This window comes from Macrosteles quadrilineatus, unplaced genomic scaffold (genome assembly GCF_028750875.1).
Source record: "Macrosteles quadrilineatus isolate MER2022 unplaced genomic scaffold, UCM_ALF_1.0 Scaffold_3__2_contigs__length_128488019, whole genome shotgun sequence".
NCBI classification, from domain to species: Eukaryota; Metazoa; Arthropoda; class Insecta; order Hemiptera; family Cicadellidae; genus Macrosteles; species Macrosteles quadrilineatus.
This window is the reverse complement of record NW_026542596.1, coordinates 128,205,232-128,225,127: the sequence shown is the minus strand read 5'-3', so window position 1 is coordinate 128,225,127 and position 19,896 is coordinate 128,205,232. Positions and strand designations below refer to the sequence as shown.

At 34.3% G+C, this 19,896-nt stretch overlaps 1 protein-coding gene across 3 annotated transcripts in view; it reads right to left on the bottom strand.

Moving 5' to 3' along the window:
• Positions 1 to 19,896, bottom strand: part of LOC128989990 (protein THEM6-like) — a 44,915-nt gene that overhangs the window by 4,795 nt on the left and 20,224 nt on the right. The window contains exons 2-3 of one of the 3 annotated variants that reach the window (XM_054412181.1): positions 16,135 to 16,356; positions 7,957 to 8,134 (exon numbers count right to left, since the gene is read on the bottom strand). In XM_054412181.1, the coding sequence (XP_054268156.1) occupies positions 7,957 to 8,134; positions 16,135 to 16,188 (232 nt within the window). In that variant the 5' untranslated portion in view covers positions 16,189 to 16,356. The remainder of the gene's footprint in view (positions 1 to 7,956; positions 8,135 to 16,134; positions 16,357 to 19,896) is intronic. The other 2 variants (XM_054412182.1, XM_054412183.1) reach the window with 2 other exon arrangements.

Here is a 19,896-nt window from a genome sequence, read left to right as displayed (position 1 = left end):
TGACACGAGAATTTTATATATTAGAAGATAGTCAATGGGTATATCCAAGAAGAGACCACCACTGTTAGAATGCAAGTTAGGTTAGGTTGAATTACATCACCTTCATTTGCATAAACGGGATTAGTGGCAGCCCTCTCATTGGAAAGACCCATTTTTGAAGTAGTCTATTTTTTAAAGAAGGTTAAGAATACCATTTTTACACTAACGTCAAAAGGTCATGTTTTTCTTTTTGCCTTTGTTAGGTTTTGAACCTTCAGATGTTTTAGTGTTTGTTTTTTCGTGATTGCACACCGTTGGATTTCGTCGTATTTTTGTAAGGACAATTTTGTCCTTTTCGTGTTACCAACTAACATTGACTTTTTGTTAAATAGCATCATTACCTAATTTTAGCCCAATGACAAATTGTATTTAGTTTGGAATTGGAACAACGACCCTCGGAGTTTAAGACGATCACATCCACTGCATACAACACGTATTGTAGACAAAACGAATCAAATATAGACCGTATCTGTGCTGCGGTTACCATAGGTTCTGGCACACACCGCTGGGAGCGCCATGTAGTTACGGCGTACGTGCTACGTAACTACACGGTGTTCCCAGCGGTTTGCGCCAGAAACTTTGGTAACCATGGTAACCGCAGCAAGGCTGACATTCTATATTTTATTATTTTTGTCTATGATTGTACAGGGTGAGTCAGTGAAACGGACCATTTTTCGGTAAGTATTAAAAAAAGGTCAAACATCATACGATCGATTTATTCATTAAAAAACGTAGTAAATGAGTGGAAGTTTGTGTTGAACCAACAAAACAAGCATCAAGTCTTGAAAATAATATCAGAGTCAACTCCTTAAACTTTTAGTCAAGCCACAAAAAAAAACAGGAGCTGAGGTCAGAGGATCAAGGGGGCCAGGCAATATCTCCATTTCATGTCAAGGGAAGAAACGACACACCAAACCGTAGCTTTATTAGAGTGAACTGGCCATTCATGAAGTGCTTGTGGACGGACCAATATCAAAAATTTGCTTATTGACATCCCGTTAAGTGAAAATAAGCCTCATCGCTCATCCATAGGCTGTGAATTAGCTTTGGGCCATCTTGCATATTTTGCTGATGGTATGGCAACTAAGTATGGCAACTAAACTTCCAGAGGTTGGGAACGCAGGGTAACTTACTCGGCCCTTTTCCTTCTTCCCCTCTATTTACTAACGTTATAAGAAAATAGCCCGTTTCACTGACTCACCCTGTACAATGTACATAACAGTTTTACCAAGCAGAATACCAAGTACACACATTCTACGCTACCGACGACCACGTTACCGAGAAACGATTGCAATTTAGCCAAACCACTGACTATAAACCCTGGACAAACACACTTGTAGTATACAAATATTTGAGCCACTCACGTGGATAAACACTATCATGGCTGACCTTGGCCTTGCTCGATCAGCTGATTATCACCTGTTACCACGGCTGTGCAAATTGGCGCCAATCAGGCTGGTGTTCAAGTGATCGGCACAATAGACAAAAAGAATTAAATATAGACCGTCAGCTGTGCTGCAGTTACCAAAGGTTCTGGCGCACACCGCAGGGAGCGACTTTAAGTTACGGCAGTTATATCATGGTTACTCTCAACTGAGTTGGGGGATTTAATGTTGATAAACTATTTAAGTTATATAATTTTTGGGGGATAAATTATTACTGAGTGATCCGATTGTCACGTCTATGAAAATTGTCGCTTTTTCTCAATACTCGGATTTTTTGTCACTAATTGTTTCATTATGGGTAAGTCAGCTTTCATTATATCGCTACAACCGGGACATCCAGATGTTCTCCTTGAGCTGGGCAGGTTGCTGTTTCCATCGTGTCGACATACGCATTGGAACGCAACAATCAACAATGCTTCACTTCGATGACATGATTGTAGTATCATAGAGAAGAGAATATTATCGTAAAATGTTTGATATAGTTATTTGAGCAACTAGTGGACGCACGATCCGTAGGAGAGTGTGGAAGGTTATCGAGTGCAGTAAAGGCAATTCGCAATCGTGTTAAACATAATATTTTTTCTACAGTTAATATTAAGCATAGTCGTAGTGACTTGTTTGCCAACTTATTTTCAAGCGTACACGTCCAATAAACTCACGCTGTTTTGTGTTTTTCAGTTGGAATACTGGAGTGCGGCAAAAGTAAAAAGAGTGTGGCAAAGGTAAGTAAATGCAGCAATTAGCTACTTTCTGTACTATAGTGTACTGTATGCGACTTCTCATATATTGAAAATGTGAAGAGAGACGTTCTGAAGCTAGGGTAAATTTTACAGACTGTTCTTTTATCTTTGATAATATTTCAGAGGGAAAGAAATAATAATGTTAAGACATAAACTGTTTGTTTTGAATGGTAATACTGAATAATAAATTCGTTCAAAACGCCCTTTACGTAAGCTAGACAGAAACTATATAAAATTATCTTAATCTGATCTACAAGGATGATAATTTTTGTATGATATCGATGATGATGGTCGCGCATTAATTGTGCCAAGCCCTCAGAGGGTTCCAAAAAATGTTCCTTCCTGTGAGTTGCTGGCAGAAAGAATGACCTTGTTTACGTGTCATCCTAATCAATCCTAACCTAACCCAACCTAATCTAACCTAACCTAACTTAACCTAACCTACTCAATCATACAGTCAAAGAGGGATGCCACTTGCGGCCCCGTTAACTTATCAGGGTGGCTCCCCGGAGTAGTTGGCTCAATTCAGGAATAGCCGACTAAATAATGCCCGCCCATGATGGTCTACAAGTTGAATATATTCAATCCAAAGTTAATCTTACAAACTGATATAATCGTGATTAAACACAAGTAATTACTCTTTTTACAAACTTTAATACCTTTGGATATCTAACTGCAATCCGACATCCGGTTCGATGAGAAAAACATTCTCAAGGTGACAAAACGCTATTAAATAATGTGAACCAATTAATAAAAACATTTGACGAAGCAATCACTTATCACAAAAGTAAAAAAATGTAATTATAAACACGTGATTAGTTAAGAGGTGTTCGTGTTCTAGGGTTTCAGAAAAACTAGTACTTCCAAGTAGACTTTTGATTTTTTTTACGCACGAAATTACCTCTGTGAATATTATAGGAACACTTGTAAGAAAAAGTTGAACTATAATTGCTTGAATCACGTGAAACTCATTTAAATAGCGAAGTGGAGTAATTTATGCAATTATTGATCATTAATATTGAACGGTGTTTAATTGCATATATTTAGGGGTTTTGTTTGAATATTTGTTTTTTTACGAGAGGTTTTTCCAAGGTGCATATCTCCGTAAAACTATGGCAAGACAGAAATAGGCCTACATTTATTCTACTACTTGTTCTGCTACTTGTTATAAAAAATTGCAGTCTCTTCGACAGAACAGTTTCGTTGTCACGTCAGTTACACAACTTTCTCTCATCTCCCGTTTCCCGTTGTCCTGGAAGTCCTTGAGGATGTACTCTCCCAAGGTCATTCCTGCTCCTGGCTCCACGTGTGGGGAATCGGCGATCCTCGGTCATCCACCTCCCACCTTCCCGGCGGTCCCCTGGACCTCCAGGACGTGCTTATGGAAGGTGGCCTCTCATGCGAACAGCAGTTAGTTCTTGAAACGCCATAGTGAAAAAGACGTTTTTATAACGTTTGTGTCGAAAAAAACATAATATCGCGACTCTTCTTTGTTCAACCTAAGGCTGGTTATAGTTGATACGAAGCTTCAAAACAATATAATTTTTATGCAACCATTTTTAACAAATTTATATTGTAAGCTATTTCTACACGCTTCAAAATATCCTTCTGCTATAGTTGGAGAAGAGTCGAGGAATTAGCAATAAGGTAATACTATTTTCATCTTCTGTTGGATGTATATTGCGAAATAATTGATAAACGCATGTGAAAAATGAATTTGCCACTCAAAAATAAAGCTTAACATAATTTGTAAACTGCTAGAAAATACAAACTTTAAAGAGAACAATTAAACAGTAAAAATTCTAACAAAACACTTTCAAATTTATTTAAGATGGCTGAAATCTAAAGTAAATCGCCGACATTATGGTGCATAACAAAATTATATGGACTAGAGTTACAAGCATGTTACTTAAAAAGCCGTCAAATAAATAGTCTACCGTAAGGAACTCAGATAGCTATAAATAGTCCAAAATAAAGAACTCATAGAGCTAAAAAAAAAAATCCAAAACAAAGAACTCGGAGAGCTATAAAAATAGTCCAAATTAAGAGTCAAGAGGTTTGTGATTTTTAAATCCACAGCAATTGTGTGATAGCGATAGACTTCGATGAGGTCGAGTCCGATACAATCACACAACCTGTCCCAGTTGTGTGGCTTCACAGCGTTACTACTCCAAGGTCACCGGTTCGATCCCTTCCTGGACCGCATGGAAACCGAGTCGTTCGCTAGATTTTAGGAGTTTGGCAAACGTTCAATACAAGCCTCACAAAGCCTTGTGTGTCCCTGATGTTTTGACTAACAGATCTCGTTTTGGCACAAAACTATCAAAATGTATACGTGGTAGGAGTTGTAATGGTAAGACATTTTATTGTTTATGTTTACAATGTGCGTCGTTACTGCTATTGAGAAGTGGGTTGGTGCTGTCACGAATTTTCTTCATGACATTTGGCAAGATTCTTTCATGGTAGGATATTAAATTCAGCATAAATCTCATTTGTTAGACCATATTCATGTCAGGATTGGCTCTAAGTAGACATCTCATATAGATGACACAATGTAAGTGGAATTAGTATTATGTTTTATGTCTACATATAGATGTACCAGCTGTAGCCAATTTTTTGTTAAAAAAGAACGTAGTTGTGTGAGCCAGTCACAGAATGCTCTAGTGACTAAAACTCTATTTTCTACCTAATTTTTGTTTGCTGGCCAAGTTGATGGGTCATAACAGTTGCTATGGCTCACAATAAGTCATTCCATTAGTTTGAATTGGTAAAAAAGATTGTGTATTCGACAGAAATAAGTAATTTAGATCAGCACAATCTGTCGGTGGCTCACATCAACTACGACAATTTTGGTTAAAAAAACAGGCGACAACTTTAACATGGGGATGGAATGCTCTAAGAGTTTATTTTCTTCGGAAGATATCTTGGATATTCAATAAAGCAATTAATTGTAAATTACAGTGCTGCGACTGGAGTGTTAGTAAAAACATTAATCTTCTAAATTGACTGAAAGCACAATTCCACTAAATTTTTCTAAGATAATTATTTATGATGGACACTTTAACTTTACTATTAGCAATGACGAATGACTGCTAAACCTAATCAGAGTCAAGTCATAACAAAGTGCAATACCATACAGTTTGCTCGCTTGTGAAATCTTTCATTTTGTTTAGCTATACAACTATACAAACTGATGCAATTAAATCGAATACGTCACTGAATAATCTTAAACGTATTAAGTGCCTGTTTTGATTTATAATGTTTTTGTTTGTGAACGAGGTCAGTATAAGACGTTAAAGGATTTGACGTTAAAGATTATCCAAAACTAATATGTGATAACGGACAAATCTTCCTTCAAACTTGCAAGATCACTCGGGAAATAAATCTGTTGAGAATTATTCAAATTGTTATTGGACTATAAGTTGATTCTTTGATTCTTTTACTAACTTTTTACATTAACAATTTTAACTTCATTAAAAAAATTCAACGCATTATCATAGACTAACCAACAAAAGGAGTATGTTTTATCTATGATATTATACTCGTATACTTTCGTTATCAGCATGGAACAATAAATGCACTTCACGATAAAGGTGGGGGAGGGTTAATTACGACATATGTAAAATTATCTATATATATAAAAGGCAAAGCCCTCACTGACTGACTGACTGACTGACTGACTGACTGACTCACTCACTCACTCATCACTAATTCTCCCACTTCCCACTTACCTAGGAGGCTGAAATTTGGTACACTGATTCTTTAGGCATTAAATAGGAAAACTAAGTGGTTTTTATTCTGATCGGACTCTCGGGCTCCGCCCCAGTGGCTCTGGAGTTTCCCATGTTAACCTAATGAGTACTCATATTTAAATGGAATTAATGAATCATAACAGCTGTTTCAATTAAACAAGTTGGTTCTGTTCTGTGATGTTCAATAGCATTAAAGTTACAAGGATTACCAACAGAGTGCAGCACTATTATTTTTTTAAATTTATGACAACAGCTAAATTGCAACCAAAAGGCGAGTGAGCGTAGCGAACGAACTTCAACCCGGAGGCGAGTTAGCGTAGCGAACGAGCTAACCTGAAGGCAAGTGAGCGCAGCGAACGGGCTCCAACCGTAAAGGTGAGTGAGCGTAGCGAACGAACTTCAACCAGGACGTGTGAGCGCAGCGAACGAGCTCCAACCTAAAGGTGAGTGAGCGTAGCGAACGAACTTCAACCAGGACGTGATTGAGCCATGCGAACGAGCTCACATATGAAGCTAAACGGGGCAAAGCCCGCGGGTACAGCTAGTAGCCAATATAAAACATTGGATGTGAATAGCAGTTCAAGATAAAATTGAAAAATTGTGATCAGATATTTTGAAAAAATTTAATCTTCTTTGAGTAATTTTATATCCGCTTTTCCAGGAACAGTTGTTCGTAATTTGGCCCAATTTTACCATGAAGTGTGAGAACGCATAGATAGCTATGTCAAAAAATACTATGTTTAGCGGTTTCCAAGGGCAAAGTAACTTCTCAAAAACTTAAACACAGCCATTCAAATATTAATGTTTGTTTGGAAGCGAACTGCTGAATAGAGTCGAAAGTTAATTTATATGTATATTTTTTCCTACAGATACTTGACAAAGTGTACTTCCTCGAACTGATTATAGCACGCAAAGTTGCTAACTGTTGCATTTATTTACTTTTGCCGCACTCCAGTATTGCAACCAAACGACGCAAACAGTGTGCTTTTAGGCACGTAATACGTGTACGCTTGAAAATAAGTTGGCAACACTTAAATATGCTACTAACGATCAGCTGGTATAGTTCAACGCTTTGATTTAACCTAACCTAAAAAACGTGTTGTATAGTGTTTGAAAGACTAATTATTTATACGATTTATAGTAATTGTATGAAAAATATAATGTGTAACACGACTGCAACACTAGTTACACAAATAACTATCCTCTCTAGGTCAATAACATAGTTAATTGTATCGACAAAAGACAAAGGAAGAAGCAATGTTTATTTATGTTGCAAGTCGTATAACACTCGCGGCTGAGTCATCAAAGTAATGCAAACAGCTGATATCTTCACAATGTCTGTTGACACGACACGGCTACCAACCTAACCTACTTAAAATGCTGATTGACATAATCCTGGCGACAAAATCGTCATGTTTCCTTGTTTAATCGGTTTGGGGTTCTTATAACAAACAGGTTTGAATAAATTACACAGAGTAATTTAACATATTTTTTCATTGTTGGGTTTTTGTAGGATTGGGAAATGAAAATTAGAAACGTCTAATAATACTGCAACATATAAGCTTTTAGGTAATATCCATACCCATTATCTACGTTACCATTTTCCAATTGCATGAATCTAATAATAAGGAATGAAATGACAAACTCTAGATAACTATGAGGTCTTAAAGATTTTACGCTAAAACCACCAATTTAGCAAAAGTGGGTAGACTTCCGTATCTGTTGGCACAAACAACCGAATGAAAATATCAATCAATATATCGATTATTCGATATATCGTTTAGTTAGTTAGGTAAGGTTAATAACCTAATCTAACTAACCAAACGATATAGCGAATGAAACGATAACAAATAATCGATAATTACATTCGGTTGTTTGTGCCAACAGATGTGGAAGTCTACCCGCAAAAGTTGCTAAGGAAAAGTTGCATTTAACGTGGTTTACAGGTAAGCCTAGAATGAACAACCTCTACAAACTCACCAGTGACAGAGGTGGAGTCCAAGATATGAACTTTTCTCTTGAACACCCTCGCATTAAACACAGTCAGTCCCATCCTGATGAAGTAGTGGACCTCAAAACTCCAGTAGAGGATGAGAATCACTGCCAACACTCCAGCGAGAATGTAACACAGCACCATGGTCCTGTCTACATACTCCACCTGCGGAACATACAAGAGGTTTGTTAAATCATAGATAAATAGAAATATATACCGACAGTAGTGCTGAGGTTAGCAGGAGTTCTGGCGTCCACCGCTGGGAGTGCCATATAGGTAGCGCACGTTCTACACAATACATGGCACTCCTAGCCGTGGATGCCAGAACCTATGCTAAGCCCAACACTGTGGTCAGTATATATTTAATTCTTATAGACAAATAGAATTAAATATAGATCGACAGCAGTGCTTAGATTAGCATGAGTTCTGGTGTCCACCGCTGGGAGCGCCGTGTGGTTAATGCACACGCTCTACACTACACGGCGCTCCTAGCGGTGGACACCAGAACTTATGCTAACCCCAGCACTGCTGCCAATATTTAATTCTTATGGTTAGATACAACAAACATACATCTGCTCTGTACTACAGAGCAGATGTATGTTTGTTGTATCTAACCATAAGAACTGTACTGAATTGTTATGATCGAAGACAATGTCGATGACGTAGTTACAAAGATCTGAATCTTTTGCTAAAATATAAAATCGATGAGCTTAGATACTTGTTAATGGTACATTTGTATATCTAAGCTAGTTAGGGAAATTGAACATTTGGATAGCTTAGCCCAGCCTAAAAATCGAGTTTACTGTGGAAAAGGTTGCCTAAATAGCTATAAGTTAGTTATTGTAATTACAATAAATAGCAATTATTCTTCGTTGATCTTATTTAAAATCAAACAATTCCCACTACTATTCAATTATTATCCTCTTAAACCGATTCACAAATACATTTCATAGAGTTTAGAATGTTGAGGATATTCCACAAAAGAACCACATACACCCACGCGTTAAAAAACCCCATTAATATGCTCGTAAAGGAACATGAGGTAAGATTTAATTCCCCTTCTATAAAAAAATACTTAATAACTAGAAATCTGAACATAATAAGGCCATGTATAAATCCAATGGTATTTTTTTAAAGCTAGAATCGAACCTACAAAGTTTGTAAGGATAATTTTAAATGAGTCAATTTCTCAATGTATTTAACCATGTGCAGTTATCACATTTTGAAAATGGTTTTAAAACAATTGAATTAAGTAATGTCTAAAACTTAAACATTAAATAATATAAAAAGTTAGACATGTTAACATAGAATAACTATCATCAAACGATTGTGTTTACTACCAAACAATGAATCCATTTACGAGTATGTTAAAAAATTCCTAGTTGATAATTAAAATGCGAAATCAACTACACAGTTAAAACGAGTAGTCCTATACTTTTTTTGTACTTCACGTAAAAGCATTGATGAGTTATTTTCGAATAGTGCATACGGTGAAGAATAAAGATGGAATATTAAAAAAATCCATTTAAATTGGATGTATGAAGCCTTATAAAATAGTATTATGTTACATATAATGCATGCCTTTAGTTGCGTAGCAAAACTTACATCAAGACCGTGCATATACCGTACAGACCGAACTCCAATGGAAAGTAAAATTAACCTAAAGAAAATACACAACACTATTTCTTCCACTTCTTCCTACTAAATATGCGGAGTAAGCATAGAGTAGGCAAGGAATATAAATCAAAACTAACCAAAGCGTAGACTGTTTCTTCAACTGCACCACTAACACAAGTCGGTCGTATATATCATTCAGGGGAAATACCAACACAGCATCTGTCATACGTCAGTGGAAATAATTTGTACGCCTTTGACTTTCCACTAGGATAATCTTGTTTGTTCTAGTCTCTATTTAATATCATCGTTTATAGTATCCTGGTTTTATTTGATGTATAGTTATCTGTAGAGATTTTTTAATTTCACTTTTTACGAATTTGAGGTTATACGCGTTTACGTAAATATTGTGGATGAACACATGGTTAATGCAATTTCATCGACAAAACATTTTCAGATGTGGAAGGGAAAATTGTGACAGTAGAAACCATAAAGAAAAAAATACCCCCGCCGCAGCAAACCTGCAGACTAAGCGAATTTCCATTTACCGGGCTGGATTTCTACTAAGATATTCCCTTAAAATTGTCAGATTTATTTCCTGTTTAAATAACATTAATTTTAATGAGTACTTAGGTTTGCTGCTAGAGGGAAGGTATTGAGGTGTTTTTTCTTTATAATTGAAATGTTGATAGCTTAGAATACAATGGGGATTTTTAATTTAATTTTTTTTTATTATCTCCGTAACCATTAGGCATACAACAACGTTTCGATATACAAAACTATTTATTTTTTTAAGCTCTACAAATTTGTTTGGAAAGAAATTGAGAAACTTTTTAGTGCAAAAAATGGGAAAACCCAATTTTTGACCTCTGGGGACCTCGAAACGAAAAATTAAATCGGTCCCGGGTCTAGGTCTTACCATGAGACCTACGGTAATAGCTTATTCCCTATATAGGAAATTCGCTAATAATTATAAGATCATTAACGTTGGCTGTAATGCAAAACAAATCATTAACCAGATAATGTCTTGCCATTTGTTAGTATAACGAAGGCCTACTATGGTAAGTATTATCATGATTCGCTTAGTTATTTCAATGTAAATGACCACCTGAGTTGTAAGTAAAGGCGTGTGAAAGAATTCAATTAAAAGATCAGCATTTCAGTAATTATTTCAATGTTAGTCATTACATAAAAATTACTCGACGGGGTATTAAGGATTACAGTATAAGGATATGCAATCGGGTTTGTAGACCTAGTTATTGTAGCTACACGCGTTTGGATATCCATTGATGCTAGGTTCCCGTATTTTATCACCGTATAGTTAAGTTTACAGTTAGACAAACCAATAGGCTGATTGATATATACTTGGTATATTTATGATTTCGTAGCTACAATATTTTATTCGTTCAATGTTATATCAGGATTGTATTTTTCTATAGTAAACTTCACACTGTAGATATCACTCTATTACCAAGACAAGCAGTACTTTATACAAGATTCCTTTATTTCCATGTAATGATTTGAAGATATTCAAATAACCCAAGAAGTTATAATCGCGCTCTAGTGTTAGAATAGTACATTCCTTAACATTGTTTTCAGCTTTTAGGGACGATTAACCTATATGTAATGTATAATAAGACCAAATAAATCTTAGATGTTTATTTTAACTTCAAAAGTAATAAATACCTACTGTAAGGGAAACATTTTGATGGCAGTTGCGTGTGCTCAGTTGTGGTTACGATTTTGGGCTGATTTGAGGCTGCACGCACACCAAGGTTTATGTAGAAGAGCTCACAGTATGCTACAAGACTGAAAAGTGAAATGATATGACCAAAAAATCGCGAGGCGAAATTAATGTACTTATTGGCGTTTTGCATAAGAGAGTGGAAAGTGATGACGAAAGTCAACTAACTAGAATTTTGGATCAACCAATAGTGTGCTTGTTGAATTTAATCATATTTTCTCATCAAATGCATTGGGATGAATTCACCTTCGTTCAAGGATCAATGAATAGCCATTGTATACATAAACAACATACATGTAGGCAATAGTTATTTGTGTAACTAGTGGGCGAAGTGGCACTTTGATTCACACAAAGTTTCTCGAGTGCAGCAAAGGCAGTTTTCACTCGTGTTACACATGAAAATCCTACAGTTACTATGAATCAAATAATTAGTCTTTCAAACACTGTACAACGCGTTTTAGGTTAGGTTAAAACCAAACATTGAACGAAATGGGAAATGCTGCACCAGCTGATCGTAGTCGTAATGTCTTCAAGTGTTGCCAGCTTATTATTTTCAAGCGTACACGTATTTCGTGCCTAATAAAAGCTCGCTGATTTGTGTTGTTTGGTTGGAATACCGTAGTGCGACGAAAAAGGAGTGCGGCAAAAGTAAAAAAGAGTGTGGCAGAACTAAATAAATGCGGCAATTAGCAACTTTCTGTGGTGATTGTAGGACAAAATATGTTTAATGTATATGAAAATACCATTCTTGTTATATGATTAATCAATGTTTTTTTAAAAGAACTAGAGCAAAATAAGGGGTTACCCGAAGACTCACCGCTTACAAGACTCGTTCCTCCATTTTAGTACTTTGTGGCCCTTGTTACACCCTACACCCAACTACACGGATATGGCGTAGTCTCTAGACCTTGACTAGTTTTTACCATGTATACGATGTGCGTGTTTACCACCACTTATCCCAAAAAGTAGTTCAGACTTGTGATGGTGAAAATTGGGTTATTTCGTAGATAAGAATTTTGTTCAGAAATATTTGGTAAATATCGAAAGAATTAGGCTAAGATATAACATGTTGATTGAAGCCACTAAATGAATTAATGCTGACCAATACTGTACTTTGACGGTCTAATCGATCTAAAATAAAAATTCAAAGATTGATAAGACGTAAGTGTGAAAAGTCTACACCCGTGGTATTTTGTACAAAGAAGTCACATATTCTATAAGCCATGAGTCGACTTTAATGTGATAATTTGCATATTACATAATAAAACATTAAATTTTAAAATACTAGCTACTTGGGATGTATAAAAAAATAAAATGAAAGCTCAATAGAGCAATGGGGGAATTGCGGCACCGTCTTCAAATTGAATGCTTCGAATTTTTCGTCTAGTTCCCCGTAGCCTAAGCGAAACTGCTCGAATGATGGAAAGCTGGCTTTGGATCCTCAACCATCCGATAATTTGGGATTATGGTTTTCTCCATTTTACAGCCAGGGCTTCGCTTGTTCTCCTCTGAAACGCTTCATATTCTTTGTGGGGGACTCCTTCCGTGGAACATATTAATGGTGTGAAGCTTCCTCTGATGTCTTCGGCTGCTTTTTTAGGTTAAGGAGTAAGATGATATAGACAAATATGATAAATTGTGTTGTGAAATTTAAAAACGTGAGCATTAAAGTTAAATAGCTTCTTCCCTATTGGGAATTTCTTAAAAGTAAAACAAATCCTTTAATGCGTTAAAAGTGTTAATTTATAGCTTCTCAGGAGGATACAATTCATTACATTTCTTTAAAGAAAAAATAACATTATTATTACTTCTATTGGCGTAAAACATCAATATCTAACCCATTAGTCCTGTCTACACAGGTTTTCTGTAAATATAATCGTAAAGTATATAAACTAAACTGTCGTGATTATTGTTAAGATATTGGAAAACCCATTGATAATTCCGAAAGGTTTTTGGGTGAGGAAACTCACTCAAAGTCATTGCCGTAATGTTACAGTTATCCGATGTTAGATAGGGTTTAACGATTTGTTATTTTGAACGGCCATTGTATTTAAGTTACATAATCCTAGAATCGATCGATTTTAAACTACCCTTAGAAACCTGTTATAATTATGTACAATCTTCTAGACTCTAGAGGTAGAGATTTTTTTCGAAATGTATCTCGTCAGGACGAATGGAAAATAATAGGTATATTGTATTGACAAATCAATAATGGAATAAACATAATAACTTGTGTTAGTCAAATTTAAGATTATAATTTGCCAATACATTACTTCTTTTTTCAAGTGTTATAATTAACTTATCAATTATTTAAGATGGGGATGCCACTATGTGCGTATTTTAAGCGGAGTATGGAAGAATGGAGATGAGTGTAGGATGAGTGGCGCGATCTTGTAGTCTTTAGTGACTAAGGCCGACATGTTCCTTACAGCTGTTAATTAATAGCCCATACAGCCAATGGCACCTAAGGTTACAGTTTATATAGTGGAATCTATTAGATAAAGAAACACAATTTAGAGTCTGATTAATTTGACTCTGGGATAAACAATCTACTACAAGACGTCAGCAAACAGACATGTCATCCCTTACCCTCCCAAACCCTTTAGCACTCTGCCTGGCAAGTGTAAAAATGTGATAGGACTAGGTCTATGCTTAAATACTTTACATAACACGATTGTTTAGTAATATATTCCATCACTAGGGCATAAAAAGACTCTTTTCGACACGAGCTTTTGAGGGAAATGAGCAAGGGTTGAAAAGACACGATTTTCAGATCTTCACTCGGACAACTATAAAATTAATTAATTCATTAAAGCAGTAATAATTATGAATTGATTATTTCCCATTGAGGAAATTGGAATCATCTATTTGGGGCAAAGTAATAAATAGGGGTTTTCAAATGATTATGTTTTTGTCAATTCTAGATATGATTGTTTAATATGTTCTTAGTTTAGTTCAATAGCTTCAGTGTTTACTCACTCTGTACATTGTATTAAGCTTACAAAAGCATCGGGAATAATTTGTCAGGCTTTCAACAATGCCTTGGGCTTCTGAAATATTTTAATCTCTAAAGCGACATATCTATATATTAATAGGCAAGCATGTTTCTTTAAAACCTTTTTTCTCATCTCGTGTGCATCACAGGTAAAATCTACGCATACTGTTAGAAAGATATTTGCCTGTAGATGTGCAGAATACCTTTATAAATTAAAATAGACTAAAAAATAAGCACAAAAATGAATTTAAAATTTAAAGAAAAATTACGTGGACCTTATGGGCAGCCATGTTGGTGACGAAATACAAACAGAAAATCAAAGAAAATGGAAGAAAATCTAATCACATGATTTGGGTAAAAATAAAAAAGTCTGTACATTACATATTTTTGGTCGAGTTTTCGATTACTGGACGACCTCTAGTACAGTATAACGTCATAGAAAATTGTTTTTATTTACAATCATTTTATATAGAAGAAAAATGTCATGGCTACAAAAATATTTAGGAGGGGTTGAACAATAATCATCAATTAGAATTATTACATTTTCCCATTTTATTTTTTATATGTGAATGTACAATAAAGAGACATCTCTAAGTATGACTTTTGATTATTACCTAGAAGTATGATTTATAAGTTTACTATTGGAATAATTATAATTATTGAAACTACTGGTACTGTATATTGATATATCATCATTTGCAAGCTTTATGAAGCTGGGATATATTTTTATTTTGATGGATGATGGATGAGGACTCACTTTTTTCATCAGTATAATGAAAAGTTTACGATGGAGAGTACTAAAGCTATTTTAGAAGTAAACAGGGTGTGGCAGAAGTGTATTGTAAACGTAAGATAGAATCAGCCACTTTTTGGCTACACGAAAGGTTTCCATTTTCAATTATATTGTTTCCAAGTATTAATTTTGTTCCTTATAACTCATACGAGACATACCCAACACCTAAGTATTGTACCAATCTCCATTTATCATCTCAATATTAAATATTATACAGGTTGTTCCAAAAATTGGGGACATAATTTACGTAATTATTCCTTGGTTCAAAATAAGAATCTTCCTTAGGAGAAAATAAAGAATAAATTTTTTTCAAAATCGCTTCGTTAACCAGACATTCGCCATTTTTCATTTTTTACATTAACATTTTTATCGTTGAATTTGTTTAACCGATCTTTATGAAACGTTGTACATGTATGTTAAGGTAGAACCCATGTTATAAAAAAATGATCTTGATCCAACTTAAAAATTTTAAAATGGCCATTTTAATCTTTTAAACTTAAATTACTAAAAAGTAGCTGATATGAAAAAATGTCACAAGGACTTTTATTTAGCATTTTTAATTCCCTATCAAACTATATACCACGTTAAAAAAAATCGAATAAGAAATAGCTGGAATATTACTAATTTTAGTTGTAAAATGGGGTAGAATAAGGCAGAATGGCAGAAGTTAATCAAGTTTGCCTCATTTTACATTAAGTTGAATCAAGTTGTTTTTTTCTAACATGGGTCTTTTCTACCTTAACATAGATACATACAAAATTTCATAAAGATTAGTTGAAAGAAATTTAAAGATAAATATGTTTATGTAAAAATACAAAATAGCAGATATCTGGTTAGCAAAGCGATTTTGGAAAAAGTTTTAATTTGATTTTTCTCTTCGTTTTGACCCAAGGAATCACTACGTAAATTATGTCCCCACCTTTTTTGAACAGTATATTTTTTTATGCATGCAAATCCATCGTAAACCCCATCACCACAACCGTAATCCCAAAACATTCCAAAATGTTTTAAATTCTCACTTGATACACATCGGCGTCATCCATGTTTCCCTCCGTATACTTGAATTCCTCCATAGTTTCAATTGGAAGTTCAAGTATAGAATGTCGATGGTTCTACTCTTTACCACGTCGGTGTTGTCAGGTCAAAATCAAAGAAGCGTTAGGCAATTGAAAAACTCCGTTATTATTCATCCGATCACAATTATTTTCCTCCTGTCTTCTTTGAAGTGCTGCAACAACGTCCTACAAACATTAAGATTACGTTAAAAGTTAACAGTTAGAAAGTTTAAGAAGGCTAAAAACCGCTCAAAATATTTAATATAATCATTAAGTCTGCTAGTACACTAAATCTTTATCACATAGTCGTGTTTTCTGATTAGAAATCTTGTAATCTAACCAAGTCTTATTTAATCTTAAATAATAATATTTATTTTTGGATTTGTTGACGTTGCACAGTAAAAATGTGCAAAAAGAGTATTTAATACTTGTTATTAAACTTATTAAAATGATCTCTTTGTTTTATTGCATCCTTGCATGTTACGGACTTTTTCAATTATTTCGATCTTAAATAACGATAAATACGACAATTTAAGGTACTTTTAATATTTAAAAATTAGATTTTACCTTCTAACAAATTATTGTATATTTATTTATTTAAACGTGCATATATAGCCTAAGTAGGCCTATAAGAATTGCCAAAATTTAATTTGGAAATTCAAACAAATAAAAACACTGATAAATTTGATTGTTTACTCTTTTTTTAATGGCATGATTTAATCTACATAGAGTTTTTACAAAAGTTTCTCCATGAAGTCTAGACAGTGATGGCGACATGAAGCTGTCAAAGCAATGTTGTAAAGACCTGAGCCTGAGGTAAAGTAAACATCGTCCTGTAAACGACCTTCTAACATCACATCCGGTGTTCCTGCCCTGATTACAACAGGCAAGCTGAGTAAAACTTGTCTCTATTAATGCCTAGTAATGGAATAGAGTGGTCCTAAAACAGTTTTGTATATGCTTTAGAAGCTTTGTGACGTTTTGTACAGTTTCCAAGCGTTAAGTTTTGAATTTGTAAGTCATGTAATTAAGTCCTGATTTTAATTTGCATGCAGTTAAAAGATAATGTTTAACCTCTTAAACTAATTTTTTACTACGAATGTAAAATTGCTTTACTAAACGAAAGCAATTAAGGAAATTTTAGAAAATGAAAAAATAGATTAATCATATCATACTAATATCATACTGTAAATGTGAAAGTTTGTGTGTTAGTTTGTTTGAAGTTAAATCACGCCTTAACTACTGGACGGATTGGGCTAAAATTTGGCATGATGATAGCTTACATTCCCGATTAACATATAGGCTTATTCTTATCTCAAAAATCCCTTCGGGGTCCGCCCCAGTGGCTCTGGAGTTTTCCATGTTAACCTTATGAGTATTCATATTTAAAAGGAATTAAAGAATTTAGTAAGCTGTTTCTACTATTTAAATTGGTTCTATGATATGCAATAGCATTAAAAAGTTATAAAGTTTACTAACAGGGTGCAGCACTATTATTTTTTTGCATTTATGACAACAGCTAATTTGAACTAAACAGCAAAAAAAACCTGTGATTTACAGTTATGTTTATGTATTTAATTTAACTAGTGGCCATGTTGCTCGAATTCGAGCAATTGCTAAGTAGACCTAATACAGGCGTTGTTTTGAATTAAATAACATCCATAATTTCTGATGACTTTAAAAGATTCGACTCAAAGATTATGGAAATACTCTAGATGTACATAACAGATCGATATAATTGACATTTCTTGTACAGTAAATATCTTATCAATTTTCAAAAGCTGATCTTTTTTTAGTGTTTTCTACAAATAGCCTTACTCATAGCCGCATTAGGTTGTCTATAATAACGATTATAAATATATAAAAAAAAAACATTATTTATATTTCTTTTCCTTGGTGGCGTTCTATGACTATGTTTTTATAGTTTGCAAATTGACTCTTTCAATGATTACTAAGAAATGCAGCTTGTTATTAACGGTATATCAGTAGTTAATTCGGTTTTGTTTTTAGTACAGTATATCAAATTATCCAGGCTCTCTCGCTTTTTTCCATTGTAATGTTTACGCCAACCCAAATTCAAATAGTAAATATATCATTTCAACAAAGTCAGTAAATGTTTGTAGCAAACATCAACTTAGCAAACTTATTGACTGTTTACAATTAACATATGTTCTTCTTCTCACTTTTAATTTCTGACAACAGCTGGAGTTTCATAAAAAATTTTGTTTCCCATGTTAATCTTATGGAGAAGTTACATTATGGCTATGGTAGATGCGTTTGACTATAGCATACCGTAAATTTAAAGAACCGAATTTTACCCAACTGTGTCCTCCCCTATTGCAAACGCAAATCTTGAGTATAACAGCAATAAGCATTTTATACTTATATGCCAACCCCTTACTAAGGACGGGTACTCTGCTAGTATTATAAATGTGAAAGTTTGTGTGTTTGAAATGTATGTATGATTTTTGTTTGAAGTTCAATCAAGCATTAACTACTGGGTGGATTGGATTGAAATTTGGCATGGTGATAGTTCACATTCCCGATTAACATATAGACATATTCTTATCTCAAAAATCCTTTCGGGCATCGCCCCAGTGGCTCTAGACTATCCCATATGCATATTTAAAAGGATTTAAAGAATTTTGTCAGCTGTTTCAACCACACAATTTGGTTCAATGATATTCAATAGCATTAAAAGAAGGTTTACCAACAGGGTGCAGCACTATTAATTCTTTTTGCATTTATTACAACAGCTAATTTGAACCATGCAGCAACAAAAAGCTGTGAGAACATTACTATTTTCTATTGTTTAGGTGCAGTGGTAGAACATTACGGCTATGGTAGATGTACTACACTATAGTATACTGTAAATTATAGTAAACCAAATTTTCTTAAAACTTGTCCTCTCCCATTGCAAACGCAAAGTCCGAGTATAACTGCAATACTTATACGCCAACCCCGTACAAAGACGGGTACTCAGTTAGTGTTTTTTTTTACATACACACCAAAAAAATTCCAAGTATTTCCTAGAATGGTAATATTTTTAATTTAAGAAATTATTGATGAAGACAAGCATTGCGAACGATGAAAACTCATCACAGTTTAATTTACAAACTACTGAGAAAATTTATTTTATGTTAAATTGATTTTGGGCAAAATGTAATCATAGAGAGTAAACTTATGGCACAACGTTTGCTCCGTGACAACAATTATTGCAAGCTTTTCTTGAAGGCTAATATGTAAAATATAAATAATTGATTATGTAAAATATAAGTAGTTAATTAACATGCAATCGCTGTACTTATCAACACTTGCTCGCTAAATAGAGGAAAAAATGTTAATACGTGTCACAGAAATTAGATAATTGAATGTTTATAAATTTTAATGAAGGCCTTGTTGTAAGTTGACAAGTTAATAAGAATATCAAATAAATGAGATTAAAAAATGTATATCCAATTCAACAAAATGTCATTCGTAATGAAAATATAAGTACAGTAATTTAAATTAAGCTATAAATCATTCTCATATCCATCGCGTAAAAAAATACTAAATTAAATAATTCTCGGTATCGACAAAGTGACATGTCAGTCAATTGGTGTCAGAATCACTGTGGATACGATACTCTGGTGTGGATTAACGTCCGCACGAGTGAGTACTACGACTATTCGCTGCACTATCCTGATAATTAGACCAATTCGTTAATACCAAGGCAAAAATGTTGTT